Below are 26,655 nucleotides of genomic sequence, written 5' to 3'. Positions count from 1 at the left end.
AGCATTAGGTCCTCAAAAAACCCAAAAGAATGTGCCCATAAGAAGCAAAAAAGTCAACTTTCTTCCAAAGCAAAAATGGAGAACTATTCTGATCTTTATGAATTATAGCATTCCATTCAAGCCAGACCACCCACAGCACAATAAAACTGCACCCAAAAAATCCTGCCTCTTTATTCTTCCCAAAAACCCAAAACTTCACCATCAAAATATCATGAATAGATTCCGGAGCCACCCACGCCACTCTAAAATAAGAAACCAATTGTTCCACATGTATCTTGCAACCTTACAATGAAGGAAGATATGGCTAGAAGTCTCATTTGACTCACTGCACAGCATGCGCAGGTCTGGACTAAGGGCTTTGTAAGGCCTCCTTATCTGTGACACACCATTCGTATTGATCTGGTTAGAATTAGAGTCCATATGAAAGCCTTGATTTAAATGGAACATCTGCTTTCTTAATAACTTTGTTTAAAAGGAAGGGACTAGGATATGTGGATTTCGTAAGATTAGAAAAGAAAGACTTTGAAGAGAAAGACCCCAAAATATCCCGAATCCAAAGCCTTGTGTCCCCAACGAATTTGGCAAGAAAAAATCCAACACACTCAACAAACAAGTTAACTCGTCAACCTCTCTTTCACTGAGACACCTAAAAAGTGGAAATCCCAAGAAAGGAAGCCCCTCCCCCCCCCCCCCCCTCCCCCCCTCCTCCTCAATTAAATAAAACGCTGAAATTGCCTCATGAACTGAAGAAAGTCTAAACAAACGCAGCACTGACAGCTCCAACAAGGGCTCACCAACCCAAATATCCTCCCAGAAAAAAATTTTATCCCCAATCCTCACTTAGAAATGTGTGAAAGGAAGAAAAGACAAGCTACTTATGAAACAAACTTCTAAGGGCTTGCATGAGTAGCATTCCACTTCCTTAGGAATCCCACCCATTCTGTGCATTCCATATTTACTCTTTATTACTTGATGCCATAAATAATTAGATTCTTAAGGAAACCTCCACAATTATATCCCAGCTAAAGGCGGTCCCTCCTATCCCCAGGTACATTACCACAAGAAATCTCTCATGTTCTTCTCCATCTTCCCAACCACATAAAAGGTAATTTGAAAAGGGATAAAAAATAGACCAGAATATTGGCAAGAGAGGCACTAATAAGAGTGATTCAATCCCACAGCAAGATACAAGCCTCTTCCACCCCTCTAGTCTTTTGCCTACTCCCTCAATCACTGGATCCCAAAATACATCAGATGGAAGACTATTCCCCCAGAGGAAGACCAACATACAATAAAGGCCAAGATAGATATTCACAAGAATCACAACCTGCTAAAGATCCAAAAGTCTCTAAAACCACAACCTGCTAAAGATCTAAAAGTCTCTAAAACCCTACTACAAAAATTGATACCTGCCAAGCCACTCCTAGAATTATAAACTCAATTAACAAAAGCATATTAAAATCATTCTACCTTGTACTTATTTCAAGTTTTGGGATGACATGACCAGATTAAAAATATTTTTTTTAAAAATGATAAAGACGAGAATTACATGTGCCACTTGGCATTTGGTAAACTACCAAACTAACTTAGAAGACAGATCTTTCCACATTTATTTGCTTACCATAAAGAATGAAGGATTCTTGATGCATAAGTACCATGGTACAAGCCTCAAACCCAAAATTATTAGAATGACTGGGCATATTGCCTAATACATTTAAGATTTTCTTTTCCAATATGATTTCATCTTCCCATTTTTTTTACTTTATTAATTATCCTAAGATTCTATGTGATTGTATAGAGTAGATATTATATAGAGTAGATATTACCAAATCGATGAGCAAAAGAATAATTTCCTGGAAATAAAGATCAGTGCACCCAGTATCAGCCTTAGCCCCACGTCTGACATCGTTTAATTTTCAAATTCTAACATAAAAAAAATGATTCATCTACTGCAAACAAGAACAAGGTTCCCTATGAGATAATCTGGAATTTCACTCAAAGGAAAAAGGTCTGCACTATCATCCCAAAAGAAAAGAAAAGAAGCACACACCCCTGTATAACCATACCCAAAGTCACATTCAACTAAGGCCTTGTTTGGTTACTGGGTAATAAAGACCTGGAATGGGAATGCAATCTTTGTTACCAAAGATTTGGATGTTTGGCCAGGAATGATCTGGAATAAAAAACTATAAATTACAAGATTTTCATTACCATGGGAAGGTGGGTATAAGTGAGAATGAATATGTGGAACAGCAGGTAGTTATGCTGCACATGGCACTAAAACCAAAATAATTTACATCCCTATTGTCCATTAACTAGGGCCTAGGTTCTCTCAACACAAGTAGTCCTGGCAGAATAGTCAAAACATCATATAACCATACCCAGAGTAACATTCAACAAAGGCCCTGTTTGGTTACTGGGAATGAAAGACTTGGAATGGGAATAAAGTCTTCATTCCCAAAGACTTGGATGTTTGGCCAGGAATAACCAGGATTGAAAAACTATGCATTACAGGGTTTTCATTACCATGGGAAAGGTGGGTGTAAACAGGAATGAATATGTGGGACAGGAGGATATTATGTAGCAACACATAACATGGCACTAAAACCAAAATAGTTTACATCCGAACAAGTCCTGGCAGAATAGTCAAAACATGCAGCTCTCTATTCTTTTTCTTCTTCTTCAGAAACAAATTTTTTTTTTTTTGAGACAAGAGTAAGAGGACATATTACATCCAAACACGTCCTGGCAGATTAGTCAAAACATGCACATATCTGTTCTCTTTCTTCTTCTTCAGAAACGATTTTTTTTTTTTTTTTTTTTGAGACACAGTAAGAGGACAGGTTACATTGTCTTCTTCAAGCTTTTGTTTGAAATTCTCTTTTTCCAGTTAATTGGCCTTTTGTTTTATAAATCAATCTTCAATGATTCTGCATTTTCTCCAGATTCAATGTGATTTGTGATTTTTGAGCTACTCATAGTTCAGCGATACATAATTTGGTTGGAATTTTGGTTCAGCAAATTCATGGACAAATAGGGAAAGTTGGTTTTGATTCCTGTCTAAGTGGGTAGCCCCTTGGTGGACATGCATGCAAAAACAAGCTATATATGATGCAAAGCAGATTTATGATCGAATGGCAGAGAGAAATTTGTCCATATGTAATCCAATGATCATTGGGCTTTTGCAATGTGGGATGGTACTAGAATCAGTGCAGTTGTTTCATGGTTTGTTTTATAGAAAGTGATGATTACAGGCCTTGCTCAAAATAGTTTGGGGAGTTGACAAACAGTTGACTTGTTTTGAGGGATGAGGTTGGAAGGCTTGGCCGTGGATTAATCTACTTTTGGAAGTGTTTTGACGGCTTGTGGGGATCTTTTGGCTTTAGAAGAAGGCAAGCAAAACCATGCCTTATAATTAGGACCAATCGTACAATGCATTTGTGGTTGGTCACAGGAATTTCAAGATAAATGTCTACCTCGGTTAGATATTAGAGAGAATCAATGGATAGGTGAAAAGGTACCATAAAATTATTTTTTTAATAAAAAATGGTGTTTTACTGCCTATAATAGTATCAAATTTTATCGCTATGATTACCAATTAATTTGTATTAGCATTTTCTAATCACATTTCAGACTTCTAATCACTTTTCAATTTTCATATATTTGTCATGGGATTATGTATAAATGCATTCTTTGCAGCATCAATTTATAATTTCTTGGTCATTTTTTATGCAGCTGGAGTGGTTGTAAAATTAAATCAATCCCCAATTAGTTTGAATTTTAGAAAGGAAATAAGTTACCTATATTTTTATACAATTTTGATTAATTATTTCAAAAGGCACTAACTTAATAAATTCATCTCATTTTTAGTCTGGCATACCAAACACAATTAATCTTATTTCAGGAAATCATTCCGATTCCTTCTTGTTATATGTCAAATGCAGTTATTACCATCCCAGTACAATTCCTTGATATCAATACCTATTCCTTCATTACCATTCTGATTGACCCATTCCTGATAACCAAAGGCCTAAGAGTCTAAGGGCCTCTTTACAGCAAAGTAAGCAAACCATAAGAAAGTGTTTCTTTGCTGTTTAGCTCTCATCAGGGGCTTACTCTGTTAACTAGTAAACCATCATGTCTTCTTGCTTATAGTCATAAGTTCATAACACAGGAAAAAAAAAAAAATCCCAGATCTATTACCTCAAATGCCTTTCTCAAGAAGTTATGAAGAAGCTTCTCATATTTCTGCCTAGCTGGACCAGCCCCAACAGCATTAGCATTGAATGTAGTCACAGATTTCAGAACTGCTTCTTCATGTGCTTCTCTTAGTGCAGCCTACAACCACTGCAGTTAGAAAATAATAGAAACAAGCAATTACTCTTAAGAAGAAATACTTACTTCCTCAGGAGGCTTTGAGCGGTCAAAAGCAGACATATATACTTCAGCAGCTGAGTCATATGCTCTCCGACACTCCGCCTCTTCAACACTCTGTACAAACAAAAAAACAGTTCAAACCATTTATAGAAGTATTTTTCAAATAATATGAAGAAGGAAAATACAGTAGGAAAGAATTGCTTTGAACATAATTATAACATTTCATATGAACAAGTCTGGCAAATTTGCCCAGTAAGTTCCATATTTGCAGCACAGTTTCAAACTATTCTTTTCTGCATTCATCACCTCATTATAGACATGAGTTTCCTGTTATCTGAACAACACCCATTTCCATACAAGTCCAAACATTAGCCACTAGAAAAATTGGACTCCCATTCATCCAAAAGAGACGAGAGAAAAGAGAAATCGATCCCCCAGTTTTAGAGAAAAGAGAGAAGGATGCCTTTAAGTCACATGGAAGCAGCATGGATACTAAAGAAACAAATGGGAAGAACTCCATGGACTCCGGAAAAATTCCAGGGAAACTTCAAGAATGCTCTTGAGGAATGCAACAAATTTTCATCACATCATAGTTTCTATACTTCAACTCAAAGCATGTTTCACAACTTTTGTCAGTTCTCTTTCTGAAGTTTCTACTTTGTCCCATGAAAATATGTTAATATGTCCTATTCACTACTCTTCCAATTCACTAGGCCACAAACTCACCATAAAATTTCTTTTCAATATTCTCTTCCATTCCAATTGTTTTCCTGCTTATCCTAGTATGTTTTGGCACCAAGAGTGGCTAATGCTTTAGTTATGCATGTTGATCCCCATTCCCACTTCTTATTCTATGACACAAGGTGCATTCAGCAGATAAAACTAAGATATACATCACACCACTTGGAATATATATTGAAGAGCAAACAGTTTCAACAACTTGCTTTCACTGTCCCACGTTTATTTCAAATCTTTAGTATGTCAGATAACCTGTACTTGATATCCTTCATATCTTCAATAGTGCTCAAAATGAATAATTAAGTTCAAGTATTTTCAAGCATAATAAATTTAACCATCAACAGAGCAAAATACAGTGAACTAGAAGGAATAGTGAGCTACATAAAAACAACACTAACCTGCCATGAGGAGAATATTGTGGGAACTGCACCATTATTAAGTGCATCTAGATAAGATTCCGTGACACGAACCAGAACAGGACCTGTCATTATTGTAGCTCCTACTTGCTTGGGTCTAGTTCTCTCAAAAACAAACTTGGTCAATGCATCCAGACCAGACCTAAATTCTGGCCTCAGCTTGTCCAACTGCAAACAAAGCCTTGTACATTAGTACAGAAATAGAAGCTTTTCACAATCTCAACAAGGGAAAAGCCAAGACTACAGCAAGAAACAGACCGAAATTTGGTCCAATCTCTGGAGATCATTTTCATTAGTCAACGGCCGCACAAGAGTGAAGCATTCTCTGTCAGGAAAAAGAGCTCGAATAGAATCCCGAATCTAGGAAGTATTGTTAATACAAAGTTAGCACCTCCAGTTGAACATAAACAGCAGAGAGTCAAGCTATTAAGTGCTCGAAGTTCTCTAGAAGATCATTACAGAAAAATCTTCGAACTGTAAATTGTAAGAAACACAGGTTTTAAAGAAGGCACATTAAGATTAGAAATACGCTTTAGAGAAGCAGAAACAAAGGAAAATTAGGATTATCGCATCCCTGATGTTTATTGCCACAAGAATTAATATTAGAGCTACATGATACCTCGTTTTTGGCAGTAATATCTTTTCCACCATCTTGATTTGGTCTCAACGCAATCTCTAGGTAGTCCCGGGGTGTTATTCTCTTGTTATCCTCCACTAAGTCCAAATAAAAATCCTGCAATAAGTTAGAAGTAAGGAAACTGGTTGATGTGTATGAGCCAACAAATGATCCATTCTCATGTCACAGAAACAAAATAGATGTTCAAAATATTAAATAAATAGATGTAAAATGATTCAAAATAGAGTTACCCTTAAAAGCCAAACAAAAATTGGTGAGAACTGCCCTAGCTCAGATGCAGTAACCCTTCCTCCTGATGCTCTAACACGAATATGTTTAGTCATTTGGGTGACAAGAGATAGGCGATCAAGTGCAGCTTCATCGATACCACCCATCTGGACAAAAAGATCAACATAAATAGGCAAAGCAAGAAATCTAGGGAATAGAATTCACAGACATCATGCCTCATTCACAGCAGGCACCAACTGTGACAGTAAATATATGCAATAAAATCACTGTTAGTGAAGAAATTATAAACAAATTTCAACAAACCACGGTATCCAAATTGTTGAAGCAACAGCATAAGTTGGTCAAACCTGGTTGTATATGAACATGCTAGATAACAGAACAGCTAAGGAGAATATCTGTGTGCTATACGTTCCCTGCAAAAGAATAGAGTGAAAAATAAAGACATAATACCCAAAAAGATAGGAAGGAAAAGCATCAACTTTATTTTATTTTATTTTTTAAAAAAGACAAAAATAAAGGAAATCTAGTACAATTAAAAAAAAAGAGAATAAGGAAAAAAAAAACAAACAGAAGAGTTTGAAAAATAAATAAATAAAAAAATCCAGCTCTGTAACTGATCTTTTTCTTACTATAATCATATCTAATATCAACAAATCATCAATTTCTTTGTAAAGAATAAAGCTAACCGTCTGATCATACGCATCAATTCCTTCACTGTCTAATAACAAAAGATTGTATTCAGTTCCATCAAGAGCAGTTCTCCTTAAGGGTGTGCTCCACAACCAAAGTCCTTTAGTACATGGTCGATGAGTTGATGCAACTTGAAATCCGCTACTCCTTCCAAGAAGCTAAAACAGAGCACATGCAAGCAGGATATTTAGTTACACATATTGCATACAACATAACAAATTTTTCCATACTAAAACATCTTTCAAAGTAAAAGTGATTAAGGAAGCAAACATACGTTCAGATGATATATGGCTGTAAAAATACTTTTCTTGAAGAAAGACACTCCAAATTTCAACCGCCTCAATGCCATAGTTATATTAATAGGTGCTCCTCATTATCAAACTGCATGTGATTATTTAGTGATTCATAATGGCCAAGTTAAGTCACAAGATCAATACACTGTCTACATGTCACACCTGCCCATCCTCAAATCTGAGCCTCGTGTATTCTACATTTATTCCAAGGAAACTACACTATATCCTGCAGACTGTAGCAGGCTGGCCACCCTACCCAATGTTAGTTGTGATGAGAATCAACAAGCACCATTAAAGGATCTATTGCATGTTCTAGTTGGGTCTATTACTAGAGCGAGATCCAAGAAGATCAAAGAAGCACTTCATGGGCTGATTCAAGATATTTGGGCTTATTCAATACGGGGCACTCCAAGCTTGGCACAAAGAAAGATGAAGGCGTAATAAACTTAATCCAAGTTTTTGATGGAGTTGATCTTGCTTAATGGCTGTGTAATCTCCTTAATAATGGTGTGCTATTCAAATATGGGATTTGACTTTTTTCAACTACAACCCCGTGGGGGGGGGGGGGGGACAAAAGTACTTTGCAAAGATGAATTGTATCCATGAAGAACTTAACAACATGCGACCCATAATCGCTAATGTTCACAAAATGCAAAAGCAATGGGAGCATATAACAATTATTAGGGTTCTAATGGGTTTGAAACCAAGTTTGAGGTAGTCCACTCCCCAAATTCTTGGTAGTGCAGAGTTGAATTCCTTTGCTAAATTTTATTCTCACATTCTTTGTGCTTCCTCCAGCACACATTCCTCAACATCTAGTGTTTTAACCCCTAGCTTTTAAAGGATTATGTTCATCACACAAGATGGTTCTAGTTTTCAACCAAGTAATGTAGAAGTTCTCGAGGTGGTTCAAATGGTCGTGGTTGAAGAGATGTACAAGATAAAGGCCCTCCTTGCAAGTGCACTCATTGTGGATGATAAGGAGGTCCCAAAATTAAGCAATGTTGGGATCTTCATGGTAAACCACTTTACATCGCCAATGCTACCACCACAAACACTTTTGGGCTCGAGTAGGGAGCAGCGTACTGTATCTATGTCAGAGGAATAGGATTCCAAGTTCCAACAGTATCAAGCATCCCAACAAGCTTCCCTTCGCATTGCATCTCTTGCCCAAACAGGTTACCCTCCAACCATCCAGTATTTCTCCTCGTCCTTGATTAATAGTTTCAGCCTCCACTAATCAATTGTCGCCTTCGACATCCTTCATTGGAAGAGTTAAAACAACCAATTCCTGCTTTGAGTTTTGTGTCTAGTCTTGAGTGCAAGTCTTGCCAGTTGGGAAAGCATCATCATGTTCCATTTGCTTTCCAAATCAATAAACAGGCAGCAAGCCCTTTTGTGTTAGCACATTATGATGTTTGGGGTACTAGTCAAGTGGTGTCCAAGTTGAGTGTCCAATACCTTGTAACTTTTGCTGATGATTATTCAAGGATGACGTGGCTTTATTTAATAAAAGATCATTCTCAGTTAGTTTATAAAATCACCTACTCCATTTTCTTTCCGAATGCTCCTTGGTTCTCTTAATCTCCTCGCATATTTTGGCGTGTGTCCTTTGATCATCAGTTAACCCACAGGGTGAATTAGTTGGATCCTTGTGGCTTGCGCTATAAAAGGAAGGAGAGTCCCATCTAGCTTCTATTACTACACTTTTGATTTCCTTGTTTGAAAAACCCATTTCCCATGATGATGATTCTCCCACTATTGTCTGGAAAGGTACATGCATATGTACACAACATCCCACCCCCAACTTTATTTGCTATGACTTCTTGCCACCCCACTATTTTTGCCTTACTAATACTCTATCTTCTATTAGCCCACTCTAGATGGAGGAATGCAATGGTTGAAGAGATGAGTCATTACAGGAAAATGAGACTTGAGATTGGTGCCTCTTCCTTCTAATAAATATGTGCTTAGTTATCGCTAGGTATATACCAAAAGTCAACCTTGATGGTTCTATGGCTCATTTGAAGGCATGGCTTGTTGCTAAAAGATATACTGAAGTGTATGATTTGGATTATTCAAATACATTCTCCCCAGTTGCCACACTTGCCCCAAAACATTTGTCCATCTCCTTAGCCACCACTTGTCACAAGTCTAGTGGCTTCTACATCAATTAGAGGTGAAGAATGTCCTCCTGCATGGTGATCTTCAGTAGGAGGCCTATATCAATCAAACACCTGGGTTTGCTACTCAAAAGGAATCCAGCTTAGTGTATCAAATCAAGAAATTATTATGTGGTTTAAGGCAGTTTCATAGAACATGGTTTGGTCAATTCAATGCTCTATAATACTTGGGTTTGGCCTCTAGCAGTGTGCCAATCACTTTGTATTTTATCGTCATACTCAATTTGGTAGGATTCTAGTTATTGTATATGTGGACAATATTGTGATTACTAAGGATGATAATCAAGATATCCAGGGCCTAAAGCATTTTCTACAAACTAAGTTTCAGACCAAAGATCCAAGACCATTGAAGTACTTGTTGGGCATAAAAGTATCCACACCTCGCATATGGGAACAGTTTTGTCACAAAGGAAGTATATTCTTGCTCTTCTAGATAAGACTAGGCTATTGGGATACAAACCTATTGATACACCTATGGATCCTACCAATAAGTTAGTGCCGCATATGGGCGACTCATTGCATGATTCAAGATGGTATCATAGACTCGTTCAAAAGTTGAATTATCTCACGATCACTTAATAGAATATATCTTTCACAACAAGTGTCATAAGTCAATTTCTTGATTCTCCAAGAACAAGTCACAAGATCTACATCTTGAAATATCTCAATGGCACACCAAAGAGAGGTCTCTCATATCAAGATTGGGGTCACATTTATATTCAAGGATATGTTGAGGGATACACAGGTGCAGATTGGGCTAGGTCACCTTCCAATAGAAGATCGACAATCGGGTATTGCATCTTTGCTGGCGGTAATTCGGTTTTCTAGAAGAGTAAGGTCAAGTGCTCAGTCAAAGTATGGCACCGGGGCTCACACTACATGTGAACTTGTTTGTTTAAGCATGTTGGAAGAACTAGTTTTTCCACATTCTCGATTTAAGGAGTAGATGTGTGACAATCAAGCAAACATTCCCATTGCCTCCAACCCAGTCTTCCATCAGCAAACAAAACATGTTAAAGTTAATTGCCACTTTTGTTCAAGGAAAACTTGGGTAGGCACTCATTACAATCATTCATGCTGATTTATTCACTATAGCCTTTAGGGTGCGCATGCTAAATTCATTTGTAACAAGCTAGGAGCATATGATATCTATGCTACAAAACATGTTAAAGTTAATTGCCACTTTTGTTCGGGGAAAACTTGGGCAGGCGCTCATTACAATCATTCATATGAAGTATGATTTGCAGCTCGCTGATTTATTCACTATAGCCTTTAGGCCTTAGGGTGCTCATGCTAAATTCATTTGTAACAAGCTAGGAGCATATGATATCTATGCTCTAGCTTGAGGTGGAGTGTTAATGGTTATTTTGGTCATTTAAAATTATTATTGTGTGCTAGTGTTATGTTAGTCTGAGTTAGTAAGAGTATTATGGTCATTGGTATGTACTTGCCATATAATCATAGAATATAAATAGAGGGAGAAACTTACCATTGTGATTAGGTCTTCCATTCTACTCAATACTTCATTACATGAAAAACGATCTTTGTTCCTTGATCTGGTGACCTTAGGAAGACACTATTGTGAGTGTCATGACACCATATTGGCAAGCCACCTAGGATGACAATGGATTTTGGCATTGTTGATGCAAACAAACTACTATCCATAACGTGCAAGGAAAGGAGGTTGAGTATACATGACCTATCTCACCTTCTCCCAAAGTCACATAAATTAATCCTCATAAAATGTTACACATTAGGTGGAGAAACCCGTATCTCACCAAAAACAAAAATAGATTACACCATATAAGTCTAGAAGCCTCCACAAAATCTTAATTTAGGTTGCTTGTGATGCATCTAGCTAATTGATTTAGTGATATTAAGTTTCAAAAACGAGAGCGAAGACACTGAGTATCTAACATTCTTATGTATTTTGAACGGCTAAACAAAATTAGCCAACCTGCAAAGCAGGAGAGTCTACTTAATAGAATGTTTATTTTATATTATGATGCATCGTCTTAAATTTCCACGAAATAGTCTAAATGTTTGGTTTCCATCACCCTCGAAATTGAAATGGCACTCGTTCTGTATTACATAATTTCCGTCGGAATTTCAACAAATCATCCAAAATTTATTGAAATCTCCAAGTTTTAACAAAACTTATCAAAACTTTAACCATACAATGAAATTTCCTTGGAATTTAAATGAAAGATTTAGGAGCAAAGTGAAATTTTTCAATTTATTTTTTTTTTTTTTTATCGAAAGAAAAGATTACTACGAGGTCTTTTGAAATTACATAAAAAATAAACTTACAACATTTTATTTAACCATTCGTGTCTAAATAATCATTATTTATATACTAAATAATATTTAAATGATTTATGAATTTTATTTGCATTAATTGAATATATTTAATGCACATTACCTTACAAATATGTTTAATAAACATATTATATTACAACTTTTCCACCTTACACGCAACATAGATGCATTTAAGTTGTAATATATTAGTCCTAAAACTTATATTATTATGTCTATTAATCATTTCTAAAGTTTCATAAAAGAATTCCACGCTTTAATACTAATTTCCATTATTTTTTCAAATCAAAATCAAAACTGGCATCGAAATTGAAATTTATCTTGAAATTTCCATACTTTTGGAGCTTTGAAATTTGAGTCAAAATTGAAATTTAAGACTTTGTTCTGATGTTTGTTCTAGTAGGTCATTTCAAGTTACATAGTATACCAAGTGCAATGATCTCTCCAAGGATTCATCCTTCAACTCCTAATGTATCAGGCTCGCATTCTTGACAAATTTAAGACTTTGGAAGAAGAAACTACAATTTGTACTTCCTTGCATGCTCAAAACTCGGCCAATTGAATAGAGCATTGTTTTAAAAGGGGTAAACTACACTCCCTACATACCAGTGGTTTAAATTAAGACAAAACCTTTAGCATTCAAACAACACTTCCACCTCCTACAGTTTACGTTTCACAAACCTCCCTCATGCCTCTATGTGTGTGCGTGTTTTAATGAACAGATGGATCAAGAGAGATTCAGAGACTGCAGCATAATGAAAAAGATAAAACCTCATAAGGGTCTAAGACTTAAGTGTCAAAAATACAAATATTTGCAAATTTTGAATGACTTGGAGAGTGACCACATACCCACCCTTTAAAAAGTAAAGGTATGGGATGTACTTGCAAACTTTATACTCAACATTCTTTTAGAGATTTTTCACTTTGTGGGAGAGGGGGTTTAAAGTGAATGGAAGTGGAGGGTAAGAAAAGAAAAGAGATGGCTACTCTCCCCTTGTTTGGTGTAGTAACCCGACCCAAAAAAAAAAAAAAAAAGAAGAAGATATTTTGAGATATTTATATATAAATATCTTGGAGGAGATATTTATTTAGATTACTTAAGGGCTAAGTAAAGATTTATTCTATAAATTCTCTTATCCTCTCTCATTCTCTCATTCTCTCTCTCTCTCTCTCTCTCTCTCTCTCTCAAGGATTTATTCTATAAATTCTCTTATTCTCTTTCATTCTCTCTCTCTCTCTCTCTCTCTCTCTCATTTTCTCTCTCTCTCTCTCTAAGATCCTTCGCCGTTCGTCATCCGTTTCCAAAAATGGAGGGTACTGCGTGGATCAGAAGAGAAAACTCTACACTTTTAGTGGATCGGATCGTCGTTTCGGAGAGTTTCGGGTTTTCCCAAGAATCGAGGTAGGAATCTGATCCTAATTTTGATTGGATATTTGGATAGCAGTAGAAAACATAGTAAGGTTATGTTCTGTGGTTTTAGGTTTTCGGGATCTTGAGTTGTCGTTTTGGACCGTTTTCGTACGAAGTTTCATTTTGAATATAAGGTAAGGGGAATTTGATTACAACAGTTATTTTGGAAAACTAAACCGCTAAAAAGCTAGTTTACGTTATTATGTATGATTTAACTGCTTATTTGTGAAATTCTACCGAGTAGAAATGCCGGTTTGACGATTTTACGATTTTTGGTAAAAACGAGGATTTCGACGTATGATCTCCAAATTTTACAAACATCTTTATTTGTATTTATACTATAGTAGGAGAGGCTCGATTCCTTTATTTATTTAGTTAAACTATGTATATTGAATTTCTATCATTTAGCGGGTTTTTGTATTAAACTTGTGTGATATATGTTGAAATGGAAATGAATGTATTTTCTATACTACTGATAAAGAATATGGGAATGAAATTCCAATTTGTTATACTGACAATGTGATAAACAGAGGCTGGTGATACACCGAGCCGCATCAGTAAACAAAGAGGAGTAAACTGAGTGGAAAGACGCCGGTTTGAACCCGCTGGAATTATTTCTATACTATTGATATAGATTATGGGAAATAAAATCTTATCATATTTGTATAAATTGAATTTATGATACACGGAACCACAGCTTGAGAGTCCCGGGAGGGTTGAAAAATACTTTCTTTGCAGAGTTGAAATAAACTACTGTTATATGATACGGCACGATATCGTAGCTAGATGTACACGTGCAACCACACGTACTAAACGATGTGGGTACCAAGATGGTCGGCTAGCAGGGTGAAACCATTGGCTGATATTGGGCCAATGGAGGCAGTCGGATCGTATGTAGGTACTCGACAGTGTCTGCACGAACAGGGCATTGGACGAGTACCAGTGCACAACCCGAGCCACGGGGTAAAACTGGTTATAGGGATATTTTGCTGTTGGTCATCTGATAAATCATTAAATGGTCGAAAGACAGATGTGGGAATTTTGTAATATGAATAATGATATACCTGATGCATTACTGTATTAAAAATATTTGATTTATATTCCAGATGTTGAATGAAAATATGCATGTATGCAGTCACACACTGTTGTAACTCCTTCTTCCTTACTGAGAGGTGTCTCACCCTATCTTACAACCTTTGTTTTCAGGTCCATCCGTGCGTCGGTCCTAGTAGATAAAAGGACTAGGGAGTTTATTTTGGTTAGCTTACGTAAGCATCTAAATTTTGTACTAAACTTGATGAAAGTCCTTTTTGGAGGGTTGTAATATGACGATTACTCTAAGTCCGAATGTATGTAAATTATGGATGTATTAGTGAACTCTGGTATAAGGCTAGTAGTAATCCCAATGGATGTTTATGTTTTTTCCGCGACATTTACATCATGATTATGTATGTTTTACACCTGTATGTCCCTGTTTAGGGCGGGTTGTTTCCATATCTTGAACAGGTATAGGTATTTGATGTATGTGAGTGACACCTGAGTCCGTGTAAAGGGCCGGGTCGTTACAGTTGGTATCAGAGCCCGTAGCCAGTCGGAAGTATGATTTGATTCATACTGCCTGGTTAGGGATATGTGCTAAACTTGCTAGTTGTTACAGTCTAGAATATACCAGAGTATAGGACATGGATATGACCTTGAGTTTTGTTTTGTATACCTGGAGATGAAAACAATTGGCAGACTTCTGTGTTTTTCTGGATCATTCGAAGGGTTCAGAAAATCATGACAATCTATTGATGGTGTTGTTTCCAAGTGGAAGAGCAGAACTTGAGTTAGAATGATGATGTTAAATTAATGGAGTACCTCGATATTCAGGATGTGGATTTAAGGAACTGAGTCTATAGTATGATAGTGTTAGTTGATGCTAGGCTATTACCTTCTAATGAATTCTCGTAAATGTTTTCAGGATGGAATCCAGGGATATCACTGCCAATATAGGTGGCAGTAGTAGTGAGGGTGCCGGCCCCGAGGCTGGTAACGACTCTACTAGTGTGTTACGTGAATTCGCACAGCAGCTTATGGCTGAGGTAGTGCGTACGAATAGAGGGCAGGATCGTCCTATGACTGAGTTGGGTTGCTCTATTGAGCAGTTCACCAGATTGAAGCCCTCTACTTTTGTGGGCGGTACAGATCCAGTTCGTGCTGAGAATTGGATCCAGGAGATCGAGAAGATCTTAGGTGTGTTAAACTGCACTGAAAAGCAGAAAGTCACCTTCGCCACGTTCAAGTTGGCAGGGGAGGCTGAGAGATGGTGGGGGTCGGTAAAGCAGATGGAGGAGCACCGACCGATACCGATAGTGTTGACATGGGCCCGATTCAAAGAGCTCTTCTTTGAACGTTATTTTCCGGCCACAATGAGAAATGCGAAAATGGAGGAATTTATGAATTTGAATCAGGGTTCACTGACAGTGCAGCAGTACGCTGCCAAGTTCCAGGAGCTGTCTCGATTTGCTCCATTCGTGAATCCTGATGAAGCAAAGAAGGCTTGGAAGTTTCAGAGGGGTCTGAGGAGCGAGATCCGTAAGCAGACGGCGATTCTGCAGTTACAAGATTTTGCTACGTTGGTTGATAAAGCCACGGTAGCAGAGGAGTGTTTACTAGAGGATGCAGAGGTTCAGGTTACGAAGAAGAGGCCAGCGCCTCCTAATTATTCATCTGGGGCAGGACAGAGTAAATGGAAGAAAAATAGTGGTGGCACGTCCCAGAATGCCGCAAGTGTTCCACATTGCTCTTTATGTGGTAAGAAACACCAGGGGCAGTGTTGGTTGTCTACGGGAGCCTGTATGCGGTGTGGTAGACAAGGACATCAGATGAGAGACTGTCCGAGGCAGAGGAATGATGGAGTCACACAGAAGCAATACAGAGGGAATGCTCCGACACAGCGTGGCGGTCAGCAGGGGGGTACTGCCCAGGCTAGGGTATATTCTCTGACTCCTGGTGATGCTGAGAACGCTGGTGACGTGGTCACAGGTACTATTTATGTGTTTTTTTCATGAAGCTATAGTACTTTTTGATTCTGGAGCTACGCATTCTTTTATTTCCCGTAATTTTGTTAAATTATGTGGTTTGGAGGTGCAACTGTTGGATTATGAATTGGTAGTGACTACGCCGTCTGGGTCTGCAATCGGGTGTAGTAAGTTAGTCCATAACTTCCCTGTGGAAATTCAGGGAAGAATACTACCAGTTAACCTAGTGGTCTATGACATGCATGGTTTTGATATCATCCTTGAGATGGACTGGTTGTCGGCCAGTTATGCTAGTATTGATTGCCGCAGGCGAGAGGTGTTGTTTAAACCACCAGGGAGCAGGAATTCAAATTCCAGGGGTCTGTGTGCGTTCTCAACCACAACTCTTGTCATCTTTGCAGCTAGGAGGCTACTCCTAGATGGTCTGCCAATTGTAACTGGCTTTTGTGAAATACGCCGTTTGAAAAAAATAAGTTTGAAACATTGCTGTCGTATAGTTCGATTTCCCTGCCGTGTTTCAGAGGACTTGCCAGGTTTCCCTCCGTTAGGGAAGTGGAATTCCTCATAGGGCTAGTTCCAGGTACTGCGCCGATATCGAAAGCTCTTTACCTATGGCTCCGCTGAATTGAAGAACTGAAGGACAACTATTAGGAGCTCCTAGACAATGTGGTACACTTCGTCCTAGTATTTCTCCTTGGGAGCTCCCTTTTTGTTTTGTTAAGAAGAAGGGTGGGTCGATGAGGATGTGCATCGACTACAGATAACTGAACGGGTGACGATAAAGAATTAATAATTCCCGCTACCCAACCCAACCACAAACCCAAACGAACAAGGAAGGGGGAAAGAAGGTCCCCAATGCCCAAGACGTCGCACAAGAGAGTGGTCGATCGAGATCTGTTTTGAGACCAACTTCAAGGCACGCAGATCTACTCTCGATTGATCTCGATCTGGGTATCACCCACTAAAGGTGAAAGTTGGAAAGACCTTCCTAGACGTCATTTCGAACGCGGTAGGGCCCATTATGATTTATGGTTATGCCTTTTGGTTGACTAATGCACCTGCAGCGTTTATTGGAATTTGATGAACAGGGTCTTTCACAACTGGCAATCGAATATTTAGACCGGTTCGTCGTGGTATTTACGACGCATCCTAGTGTATTCTAGGAGCGCTGCAAGGCATAGGGGCATTTAGGCTTGTCTTGCAATGCTTAGGAAAGACTGTAATGCTAATTGAAGAAGTGTGAGGTTTTGAATAAGCATATTGCGTTTCTCTTGGTCACGCTCGTGTCCAGGAGGTGTTCTGTGGCTCCGAGTAGATTGAAGCCGTAGTGAACTGGGCGAGACCGAAGAATGTTCAGGAAGTAAGAATCTTGTTGCGGTCTTGCACAGGTTCTAACAGTTCGTTTTGGTAAGGGTTCTCTCAGTTAGCGTCCTTTGACGCGACTCACGAGGAAAGAACTGAGGTACGTTTGGACTGAGTAATGTGAGTTGCGTTCCAGGAGCTGAACGGCGACTGGTTACTACGCTCCAATCCTGACCATATCCTTCAGTGATGGGGTCGTTATTTATATGACGCCTCTAAGAAGGGTCCTTGGTTGTGTTCCATAATAATTCAGCAGAGCAGAGTAATTGGCTTACGCTTCCGCAACTTAAAAGAGTACGAGAAGAACTAACCCCGCACATGATATGGAATTAGCAGCGTAGTATTTTTGCATTAAACATTGGGGCATTACTTGTATGGGTGAAAAGTTGCGAGATTTTTACGACCATAAAAGTCTTAAATACTTGTTCACCCAGAGGAGCTGAACATTAACACCAGTGGCTAATTTGATTAAGACTACGCCTGTGTTATTAGCTACACACCGCAGGAAAGGCTAATGTGTAGCGCTGATGCTCTGAGTCGGAAGTCTGTTGATTCGTCGTTTTTCCAGCGATTAGAGTTCAGCTCCAAATTTGTATGGACTTGGAAAGGTTGGGCTTGGAGTGGGAGAAGAAAATCAATCAAATGCTGTCAGGCAGCTTGGTGGTGCAACCCCGACCTTACAAGAGAGGATCCGTGTAGCGCAAAAAGAGGATCCAAAGTTTGTTTGAGGTTATAGAAGGAGTTCGGAATGGTTTTAAGCCGGACTTATAGTTTCTGGGATGGGATACGGAGATTCCGCATCAGGGTTTTGCCGTACGAAGATTCCGTGATTAACCGGGTTTTATTCTAGAGAGGGCACGCCGTCGCTCTACACTTACCTCCTGGTAGTACGAAAATGTTACCGGATTTGCGGAATCTTCGGTGGTCTAATGGAAAAGAAGACGCAATTTGGATAACAGTGCCTGACTGTCAGTATATTAACAGCAGAACATCAGAAGCCGGCAGGCCACTTCAAACCCTCACGTCCCTGAGTGGAATGGGACGTCTCAATGTATTTTGTGACGGGTTTACCTGCGGGCGATGCATGGGCAGAATGCCATATGGGTTATGTATATCGTTTGACAAAGACGCACCCTTCCTTCCGATCAGAGTCAGCTACTCTTTGAATAAGCTGGCCGAACTTTATGTCCAGGAGGTGGTAGACTCCATGGTGTTTCCGAATCTATTTTTTCAGATCGAGATCCGCGTGTTACATCCGTTTCTTTTCTGGAAAGTTTTACAAAATGCCTTGGGATCGGCGATTGGATGTTCGTAGTCTTTTCACACCCACAAACGGATGTACAGTCCGGAAGAACTATTCAACACGTATAAGATATGTTGCGGCTTGTATTCTAGATTTTTTTTGTTTTTTTTTTTGGTAATTTTGGATACTATATCTCCGCTTGTTGATTTGATAAACCACCAGTTACCAGGGCGACATAGAGATGGCACGCTTATGAGGCTTTGTACGGTCGTCGGTGTCGTCTTCCGTTGTACTGGGATCAGGTGGTGAGGCGGCAGATACTAGGTCCAGACTGATTCAACAGACCTCTGCAAGGTTGCATTGATCATGGAAAGAATTAAAGCAGCTCTGAGTCGACAACAGAGTTATGCTTGATACTCGTCGGCGAGAGTCTGAATTTGAACGTAGGAGATATGGTATTCTTGGAATCCGCTCCTATGAAAGGGGTGATGAGATTCGGAATAGGGGAAGCTAAGTCTCGGTATGTCGGGCCTTTTGAAAGTCCTTGAAAGGATAGGGTGTTTCGGTGCTTATCGAGTGGCTTTTTATACCTCCAGCATTATCCCGAGTCATGATGTATTTCACATGTCTGTACTGAGGAAGTACATACCAGATCACATCGCGTATACTGAGTTACGAAGCTCTATAGATCATGAGACTTTATCTATGAAGAGGTCCAGTCTGATATTAGTCGGAAGTTTCGCAGTTACGGACTAGGGAAATACCCTAGTGGATGTATTATGCGAACCCTATTAGGGAGGAATCTTCATGGGAGTTAGAGTCAGAAATAACGCCAGAAGTAACCCGCAGTTATTTTCGGAAGGTATGTATTACTGTATAGTAGTATAGGGGTAGGGTCCTCGGTAGAGTTTTCCGTGTGTTAATTTTTGTCCGAAGCATCACATTGTACCACGGTTTCCTCCGCATAATCGAGGGTAGAGAATAACTTCCGCGCCGGAGCTGCATTGAGGGTGGCCTGCCGAATCTCTGTAGATCTCTGACGTAAGGTTGAGTACTTTTGGTATCAGTGGTGATTTCGGGGACAAAATTCTTATAAGGAGGGAGATTGTAGTAACCCGACCCAAAAAAAAAAAAAAAAAAAAAAAAAAAGAAGAGATATTTTGGAGAAGATATTTTGAGATTTTATATATAAATATCTTCTTTGGAGGAGATATTTATTAGATTTACGTAAGGGCTAGTCAAGATTTATCTATAAATTCCTTAGGGAGAGGAGTCCTCTCTCATTCTCTCAGTCTCATCTTCTCTCTCTCTCTCTCTCTCTCATGATTATTCTATAATTCTCTTAATTCTCTTTCTTTTTTCCTCTCTCTCTCTACAACTCTCCTCTCTTCCTCTCCTCTCTCTCTCATTTTCTTCCTCTCCTTCCTCCCCCTTCCTCTCTCTCTCATCTCTCAGATCCTTCTCCCGTTCGTCATCCGTTTTCCAAAAATGGAGGGTACTGCGTGATCAGAAGAGAAACTCTAAACACTTTTAGTGGATCTGATCGTCGTTTCGAGAGTTTTCCGGTTTCCCAGGAATTGAGTGGATCTGATCCTAATTTGATTTGATTTTGGATAGCGTAGAAACCATAGTAAGGTTATTTTTCTGTGGTTTTTAGGTTTTCGGGATCTTGAGTTGTCGTTTTGGACCGTTTTCCGTACGAAGGTTTCATTTTGAAAAAGGTAAGGTGATTTGATTACAACAAGTTTTTTGGAACCTAAAACCGCTAAGAAGCTAGTTTACGTATATGTATGATTTAAACTGCTTATTTGTGAATTCTACCCGAGTAGAAATGCCGGTTTGACGATTGTACGATTTTGGTAAAAAACGAGGATTTCGACGTTGATCTCCAAATTTTACAAACATCTTTATTTGTATTTATACTATAGATAGAGAGGGCGCGATTCCTTTATTTATTTATTAATATGTATATTGAAATTCTATCATTTAGCGGGTTTTTGTATACACTTGTGTGTGATAATATGTTGAATGGAATGGAATGTCTTTTCTATACTACTGATAAAGAATCTGGGAATGAAATTCCAATGTTATACTGACAATGTGATAAACAGAGGCGGTGAATACCACCGAGCGCATCAGTAAAACAAAGCAGATAAACTGAGTGGAAGACGGCCGCTTTGAACCCGCTGGAATATTTCTATACTATTGATATAGATTAGGGAATAAAAATCTTATCATATTTGTATAAATTGAATTTAATGATACCGGAAACCACAGCTTGAGAGTCCCGGGAGTTTAAAAATACTTTTCTTTGCAAGTTGGAATAAACGACTGTATATGATACGGCACGATAGCGTAGCGAGGATGTACACTGCAACACACGACTAAACGATGTGGGTACCAAGATGGTCGGGCTAAGCAGGGTGAAACCAGTGGCTGATATTGGGCCCTGGAGGCGGTTCGGGATCGTATGTGGTACTCGACCGTGTCTGGCAACGACAGGGCCTTGACGAGACCAGTGCACACAACTCCGAGCCACGGGGGTAAAAACTGGTTATTAGGGATATTTTGCTGTTGGTCATCTGATAATCATTAAACATGGTGTCAAGACAATGTGGGAAGTTTGTTATAATAATGATATCCTGTGCATTACTGTATTAAACTATTTGATTTATATTCCCGATTTTTGATGAAATAGCATGTATGCAGTCACAACAGCTGTTGTACTCCTTCTTCCCCTTACTGAGAGGTGTCACCCCCTAATCTTACAACCTTTGTTTTCCGGTCCATCCGTGCGTCGGATCTAGTTAGAATAAAGTACTAGGGAGTTTATTTTGGTAGCTTACGTAAGCATCTCTGAAAGTTTGTACGAAACACTGCTGAATTCCTTTTTGGAGGGTTGTAATAGACGATTACTCTAAGTTTCCGATGTATGTAAATTATGTATGTATTAGTGAACTCTGGTATAAGGCTAGTAGTAATCCCCATGTATGTTATTTTTTTTCCTCCGCGACATTTCATCATATTAATGTATGTTTTTACATACCGGTAGTCCCTCGTTAGGGCGGGTTGTTTCCATATCTTGAACAGGTATAGGTATTTGATGTATGTGAGTGACACCTGAGTCCGTGTAAAGGGCCAGGTCGTTACATTTGGAGTTTGAAGAGGAAAGGAAAAGAACAACAGTTGGGGGGGGAACCAGTAAAAATCCATCACCTTCCCTTCTCAAACACCCCAAATCTGGAGGCAATCATTTAAGTGGAATTGGAAAATGTAGGGGAATTGGGGTGCTTTGGGGGCTCCCTACCCCTTCCTCCTTCATAGAAATAAGTTAAAAATAAATTCCTAAACAAAGTTTTCTGGGTTCATCTCCCCTCCCTCCATCCCTCCTTTCCACAACCCTGTAACGGAAAAGCAAAATGCCTGTAGAACACCATTCGTTCCATTGAGGGCATGGTCACCGGCCCTTCAGCATTGCTAAATTCGGCAAAGATTTCGCAAGGAAAAGGGAAGCAGGTTTGGTAACCAAACTCTAATAACGCGACTATTCTACAGATGACATATGTTAATCTCCCTTGCCGATGGGCTTGACATAGTTGATATAATTAAACTAAACTCGACCACGAACTTTCTAACCCTCGCTGAAAACTAATTCCTAATAAATCATAAAAGCCGGCTTCACCAATCTCACACAATCCTAATATAGAGGGCGCAAACATCATGCCTACAACGTCCTCCGCCATTATTCACATTCTCTCAAATACCCCAAACTGCAATCACTACACAATGCCCACACAGACAGGAAAACCCAAATCATGAACATTGGGACGCAAATAAGTAAACCATACAAACAAACTTAGCTACAAAAAAACCCCTAGAAGCGCAAACCAGAAAGTAACTAATTGACATTTTCTCAGTTTTCGAATTTGCTAGACAAATGAAAAGGCCACCTGTTCAAGATAAGCTCTTGCCCTGCGAGCGCGACCCGCAAAACGGCCACCACACCGACGGGTTCTTACCAACTGGCATATCGCTACGGTGCCTCCGGATCCATCCGGAAACTTGCCCTTCTCGTCGGCATACACACGGCGGATCGGCCTCGCCGGGCCGGTGAAGTTTGGAGGCAGCGACGAAGGTGAAGGGAAAGATTGCGGTGATACGTCTGAAGCTTCTTTCGAGGCAGAGCCTCTGGAGAATAGTTTCATCATTATCTTGATGAATTGTTCACTCACAGTAAGCCCTTCTGCGAGGGGAGAGGGTTTAAAGTGTGCTACGAGCCGAGATAGGGGAAGGTCTGAGACGCTGACCAGAGGGGAATCCAAGCAGATCGAGCGGCTCAAACAAGGTAACTCGTCACCAGGGAACGCAAATTCGAAGGGTCACAGCTGTGTTCAGATGAAGAGATGCCGAGCTGGTTGAGGGCTTCGGACGAGCGACCCATACAGGGGAGCTCGAACAGAGGGCTTGAGGGCCTTCGGATGGAACAGCTGATCGCAATGGAGCTCGTGCAGATTGTTCTGAAGCTGGGTGTCAGAAGAGGCAAATAATTGATCGCTGTGGGTAGGTCGGGCTCGGGTCGTCATGGCCGAGGCGTGGATCACGTGGCAGCTAGGCTGGGTGTTGGGTCGAACTCCCTTAACGGCTCGTTGTTGCTTACGTGTTAAGAGGCCAACTGTAGGAGAGCGCAGGGGTATTCTAGTTAGTTAGAGTTTGCTATGTATAAAGTTAAGGGACAGCAGAAATAGAGGGGGGTAGGAAATTGGAATCAATTTGTTTTCTATTTCTCGAGAGTGGCTCTCTCGAATCAGCCAACTTGTTCTTCCTTATTTCAATTTCCATGGTAAGCCTTGCAGTATTAGATTCAATTCGTCCCTGTAATTTCATTCCCTTGCAAGTAATTCATTTAGTCAGGCATTACCACTCATTTGAGATCATTACAAATTGTGTTCATCAGCCCTTTGAGTGGATTCATTACAAAGTGAGAGGGAAAGGCTACGGTCAGCTCGTGTTGAGGAGAGAAGGAACGCAGTCTTCGTTATGTTAAGTTACGGAAATTTCTTCGCTTTAGTGAGCTAATTGCCACTGGGGAGCAGGGTATTCTAGACATTTAAGTCAGTTTTATATAAAGAGCCGGAATCGGCAGCTTAATTGTAAAGCTTACTGGGAGGTAGGAAAAGCTTTAGTGCGAGTGGGACGGATAAACTGTGGAGGGTGTGCAAAAACTGGAATGAACAGAAAACTTTTTTAATAAGACTTATTGATTTTCAATTGTTTTCTAAAACGAGGATAGGATATTTTAAGGATGTTTTCTGATTTTTGTGGTTTGAATTTATAAATTTTGTTAATGATATTTGATATTTTTAACCTAGAGTTTTGTAATACAAATTTTGAGATTTGGATTTGAATTTGTATAAATTTAAATATATATATATATATAACTTTATATTATATTTTATTCAAAGCCATATAAATTCAAATCCAATATATCAGTTCTATACTTTCAAACACAACTAAATCGTTTTCCGCATCCTATGGTTCAATAACTATACTTATCGCAATATTCAAGTGAAAGGTCTGAAATGACGAGAAATAATAATATTAAAGGTTTAATGGAGTCGTCACTTGTTATTTTTCTAAGTACAGTTAGTTCACATAATTACTACTTGTTGATTGGTCTTTAAACTAATCTTAAGATCAAGGAACTAGTAATATCAGTATGTATTTATCAGAGTTGTGATCATAAATTCAGTTATGCGAGGGGAAGGTACTAGTATCCCTTACGCACCCATTCTACAAACAATACCTAATTAACCATGAATTATCCCTAAACTAAATCTAGTGGTCTTTAATTAACTTTTTAAAAAACACATAAATATTAAAATTTTAAAAGAAAATGTAAAATAAGGTGTGATTTACAAATTTCTAATAAGACCTCCAAAGGATGGCAACTTATTAAATAAACCTTTTGTTTAATCATTGGAACATACTCACACAGAATAAAATATATATAGATATTTAAACACGAACAAATTCATCAAAATCAAGTAAAAAGTCTTTAAAACATTCCCAAAATTTTTTAAATATTTTTCAAAATTTTTCTAATTTTTTAGCATTTTCCTATAATTTTCTATGATTTTTAAAGAAATTTTCCTTCATTTTATTTATTTTTGATATTTTTATTTTTTTTCATTTTTTTATCTAAGTCAATTACTCAAACACTTTGTGTTTATTTTTCTTTGGATTTTTTTTTTTGATTTTTTTTTTATTTTTATATTATTTCCTTTTTAAAAAAAGAAAAATTATTTTTAATTCTGAAAATTAAAGTAACAGTTTTTAGACAGGTTAGAGCCAGTTGAAACAATTTGAGCCAGGTTAACGAGTCCACAGGTTAACTCTAGTCATCGGTTTAACTCCGATTCCGAATGCTGCCCCGCGTGTCGCCAACCATTCTAACACAGTGGTGCAGGATTTTTTTTTTGCAGTGTGTAACGTTAATCGTATGCACCCCCAACATGGCAAAATGCTACGAGCACTAGGCTTGTGACGTAGAGATCACTAATGTGGCAGCAATATAAAACCGTCCAAAGAAAACATACTTGACTCCCAAGTCGGCACATCTCTCCCCAAACACGCAATTTTGGTTGTTGCCACGTGTCATCGTCCGTATAGGGTAACATGTGTCCTATTTTTTTTTAAAAAAAAACTTAATTTATATTCTTTTTTTATTTCTTTTTCTCCGTTTCCCTTTTCTTTCTTTCCTTTTCTCTTTTTTTTTTTCAGTACACTCCTCTCTCAACCCCTTTCTATTTTCTTTCTCTCACATCTTATTATATTCTCTATTTTTTTTTTCATTGTTCTAACCTCGGTCGCTCTCTTACTTTTTTCTTGCAGATCAAGCCAAGACTTTTGTGAACGTGTAGAAGATAGCCTAGCTCTTGGCTTCCTCCATTTGTTGCGCGATCTATCAGGTAGCCCTCCCTTTTTCTTTAATTCTTTTTTATTCTTTTTTTCTCCTTATTCATTCTATTGTTTGATTTTCTTACGAATTGCTTTGTTTTTTTTTTCCCCTGAACCAATAGATTTAGGATTAAGGACAACCCTATTTAGATAACTAGATTAGGTTTGGGTTGGATTAAGAAGCAAAACTAAGGTTAGGTTGATCTTTAGGCTAGCTTTGGGTTGATCGGGTTGGGTGTTAACTTATTGGGCTAAGCTTGTTTAAGGCTTGGTTTTAAATCTTGTGTTTAGTCTGAATTAACTTAAGCTCACTTGTCTAAGTCTAGGTGGCAGCAAGATTATTGGCCTAACAAGACCTACATGTCTTTGTGATGATAAAAAACTAAGGTTCTATTGTGTGCTTCAGTACATTTAATAGGTATTGACTTTACACAGCATAAATAGATTATCTGTCAAGGCCTTAGAAGTCAGGATGACTAAAAAATGAAGAATTGGCTCAATCTTACATTGAAGATAAGCTTCAAGAAACATAAGGACTCAACGTGTATTGTATCAGTATTGTTTAGGATTCTCATATAAGTATCTCTATAATATTAATATTGTGTATGAAGCTCTTAGGACATAATTGGACTTAGAGACCTATTTCTAAAACTCTGAAAATGTCTTTTCAATGTTGAAATATGTTTCAAAAGGATTGCAAATGAGTTTTGAAATAAATAAGGTTGAATTTCATAACAAACAGAACTAACCGGTCTAGAATCAGTAGTTTGGGTGACCAGAT

At 38.5% G+C, this 26,655-nt stretch overlaps 1 protein-coding gene and 1 long non-coding RNA gene across 3 annotated transcripts in view; one reads left to right on the top strand and one right to left on the bottom strand.

Moving 5' to 3' along the window:
- LOC131144354 (uncharacterized) overlaps nt 1-26,655 on the bottom strand; it is a 61,977-nt gene that overhangs the window by 15,838 nt on the left and 19,484 nt on the right. The window contains exons 1-9 of one of the 2 annotated variants that reach the window (XM_058092944.1): nt 22,868-23,845; nt 7,083-7,244; nt 6,744-6,809; nt 6,399-6,542; nt 6,151-6,264; nt 5,790-5,891; nt 5,514-5,699; nt 4,402-4,491; nt 4,204-4,338 (exon numbers count right to left, since the gene is read on the bottom strand). In XM_058092944.1, coding sequence (XP_057948927.1) covers nt 4,204-4,338; nt 4,402-4,491; nt 5,514-5,699; nt 5,790-5,891; nt 6,151-6,264; nt 6,399-6,542; nt 6,744-6,809; nt 7,083-7,244; nt 22,868-23,125 — 1,257 coding nt within the window. In that variant the 5' untranslated portion in view covers nt 23,126-23,845. Of the gene's footprint in view, nt 1-4,203; nt 4,339-4,401; nt 4,492-5,513; nt 5,700-5,789; nt 5,892-6,150; nt 6,265-6,398; nt 6,543-6,743; nt 6,810-7,082; nt 7,245-22,867; nt 23,846-26,655 lie in introns of those variants that run through there. The other variant, XM_058092945.1, reaches the window with a different exon arrangement.
- LOC131144355 (uncharacterized) lies at nt 13,026-14,719 on the top strand. The gene is made up of 3 exons (XR_009133790.1): nt 13,026-13,280; nt 13,360-13,423; nt 14,496-14,719. It is a non-coding gene; the product is annotated as an uncharacterized LOC131144355 (long non-coding RNA).

Source organism: Malania oleifera, chromosome 12, assembly GCF_029873635.1.
Source record: "Malania oleifera isolate guangnan ecotype guangnan chromosome 12, ASM2987363v1, whole genome shotgun sequence".
NCBI classification, from domain to species: domain Eukaryota; kingdom Viridiplantae; phylum Streptophyta; class Magnoliopsida; order Santalales; family Ximeniaceae; genus Malania; species Malania oleifera.
The sequence above is the reverse complement of the archived record's forward strand: the minus strand, read 5'-3'. Positions and strand labels throughout refer to the sequence as shown.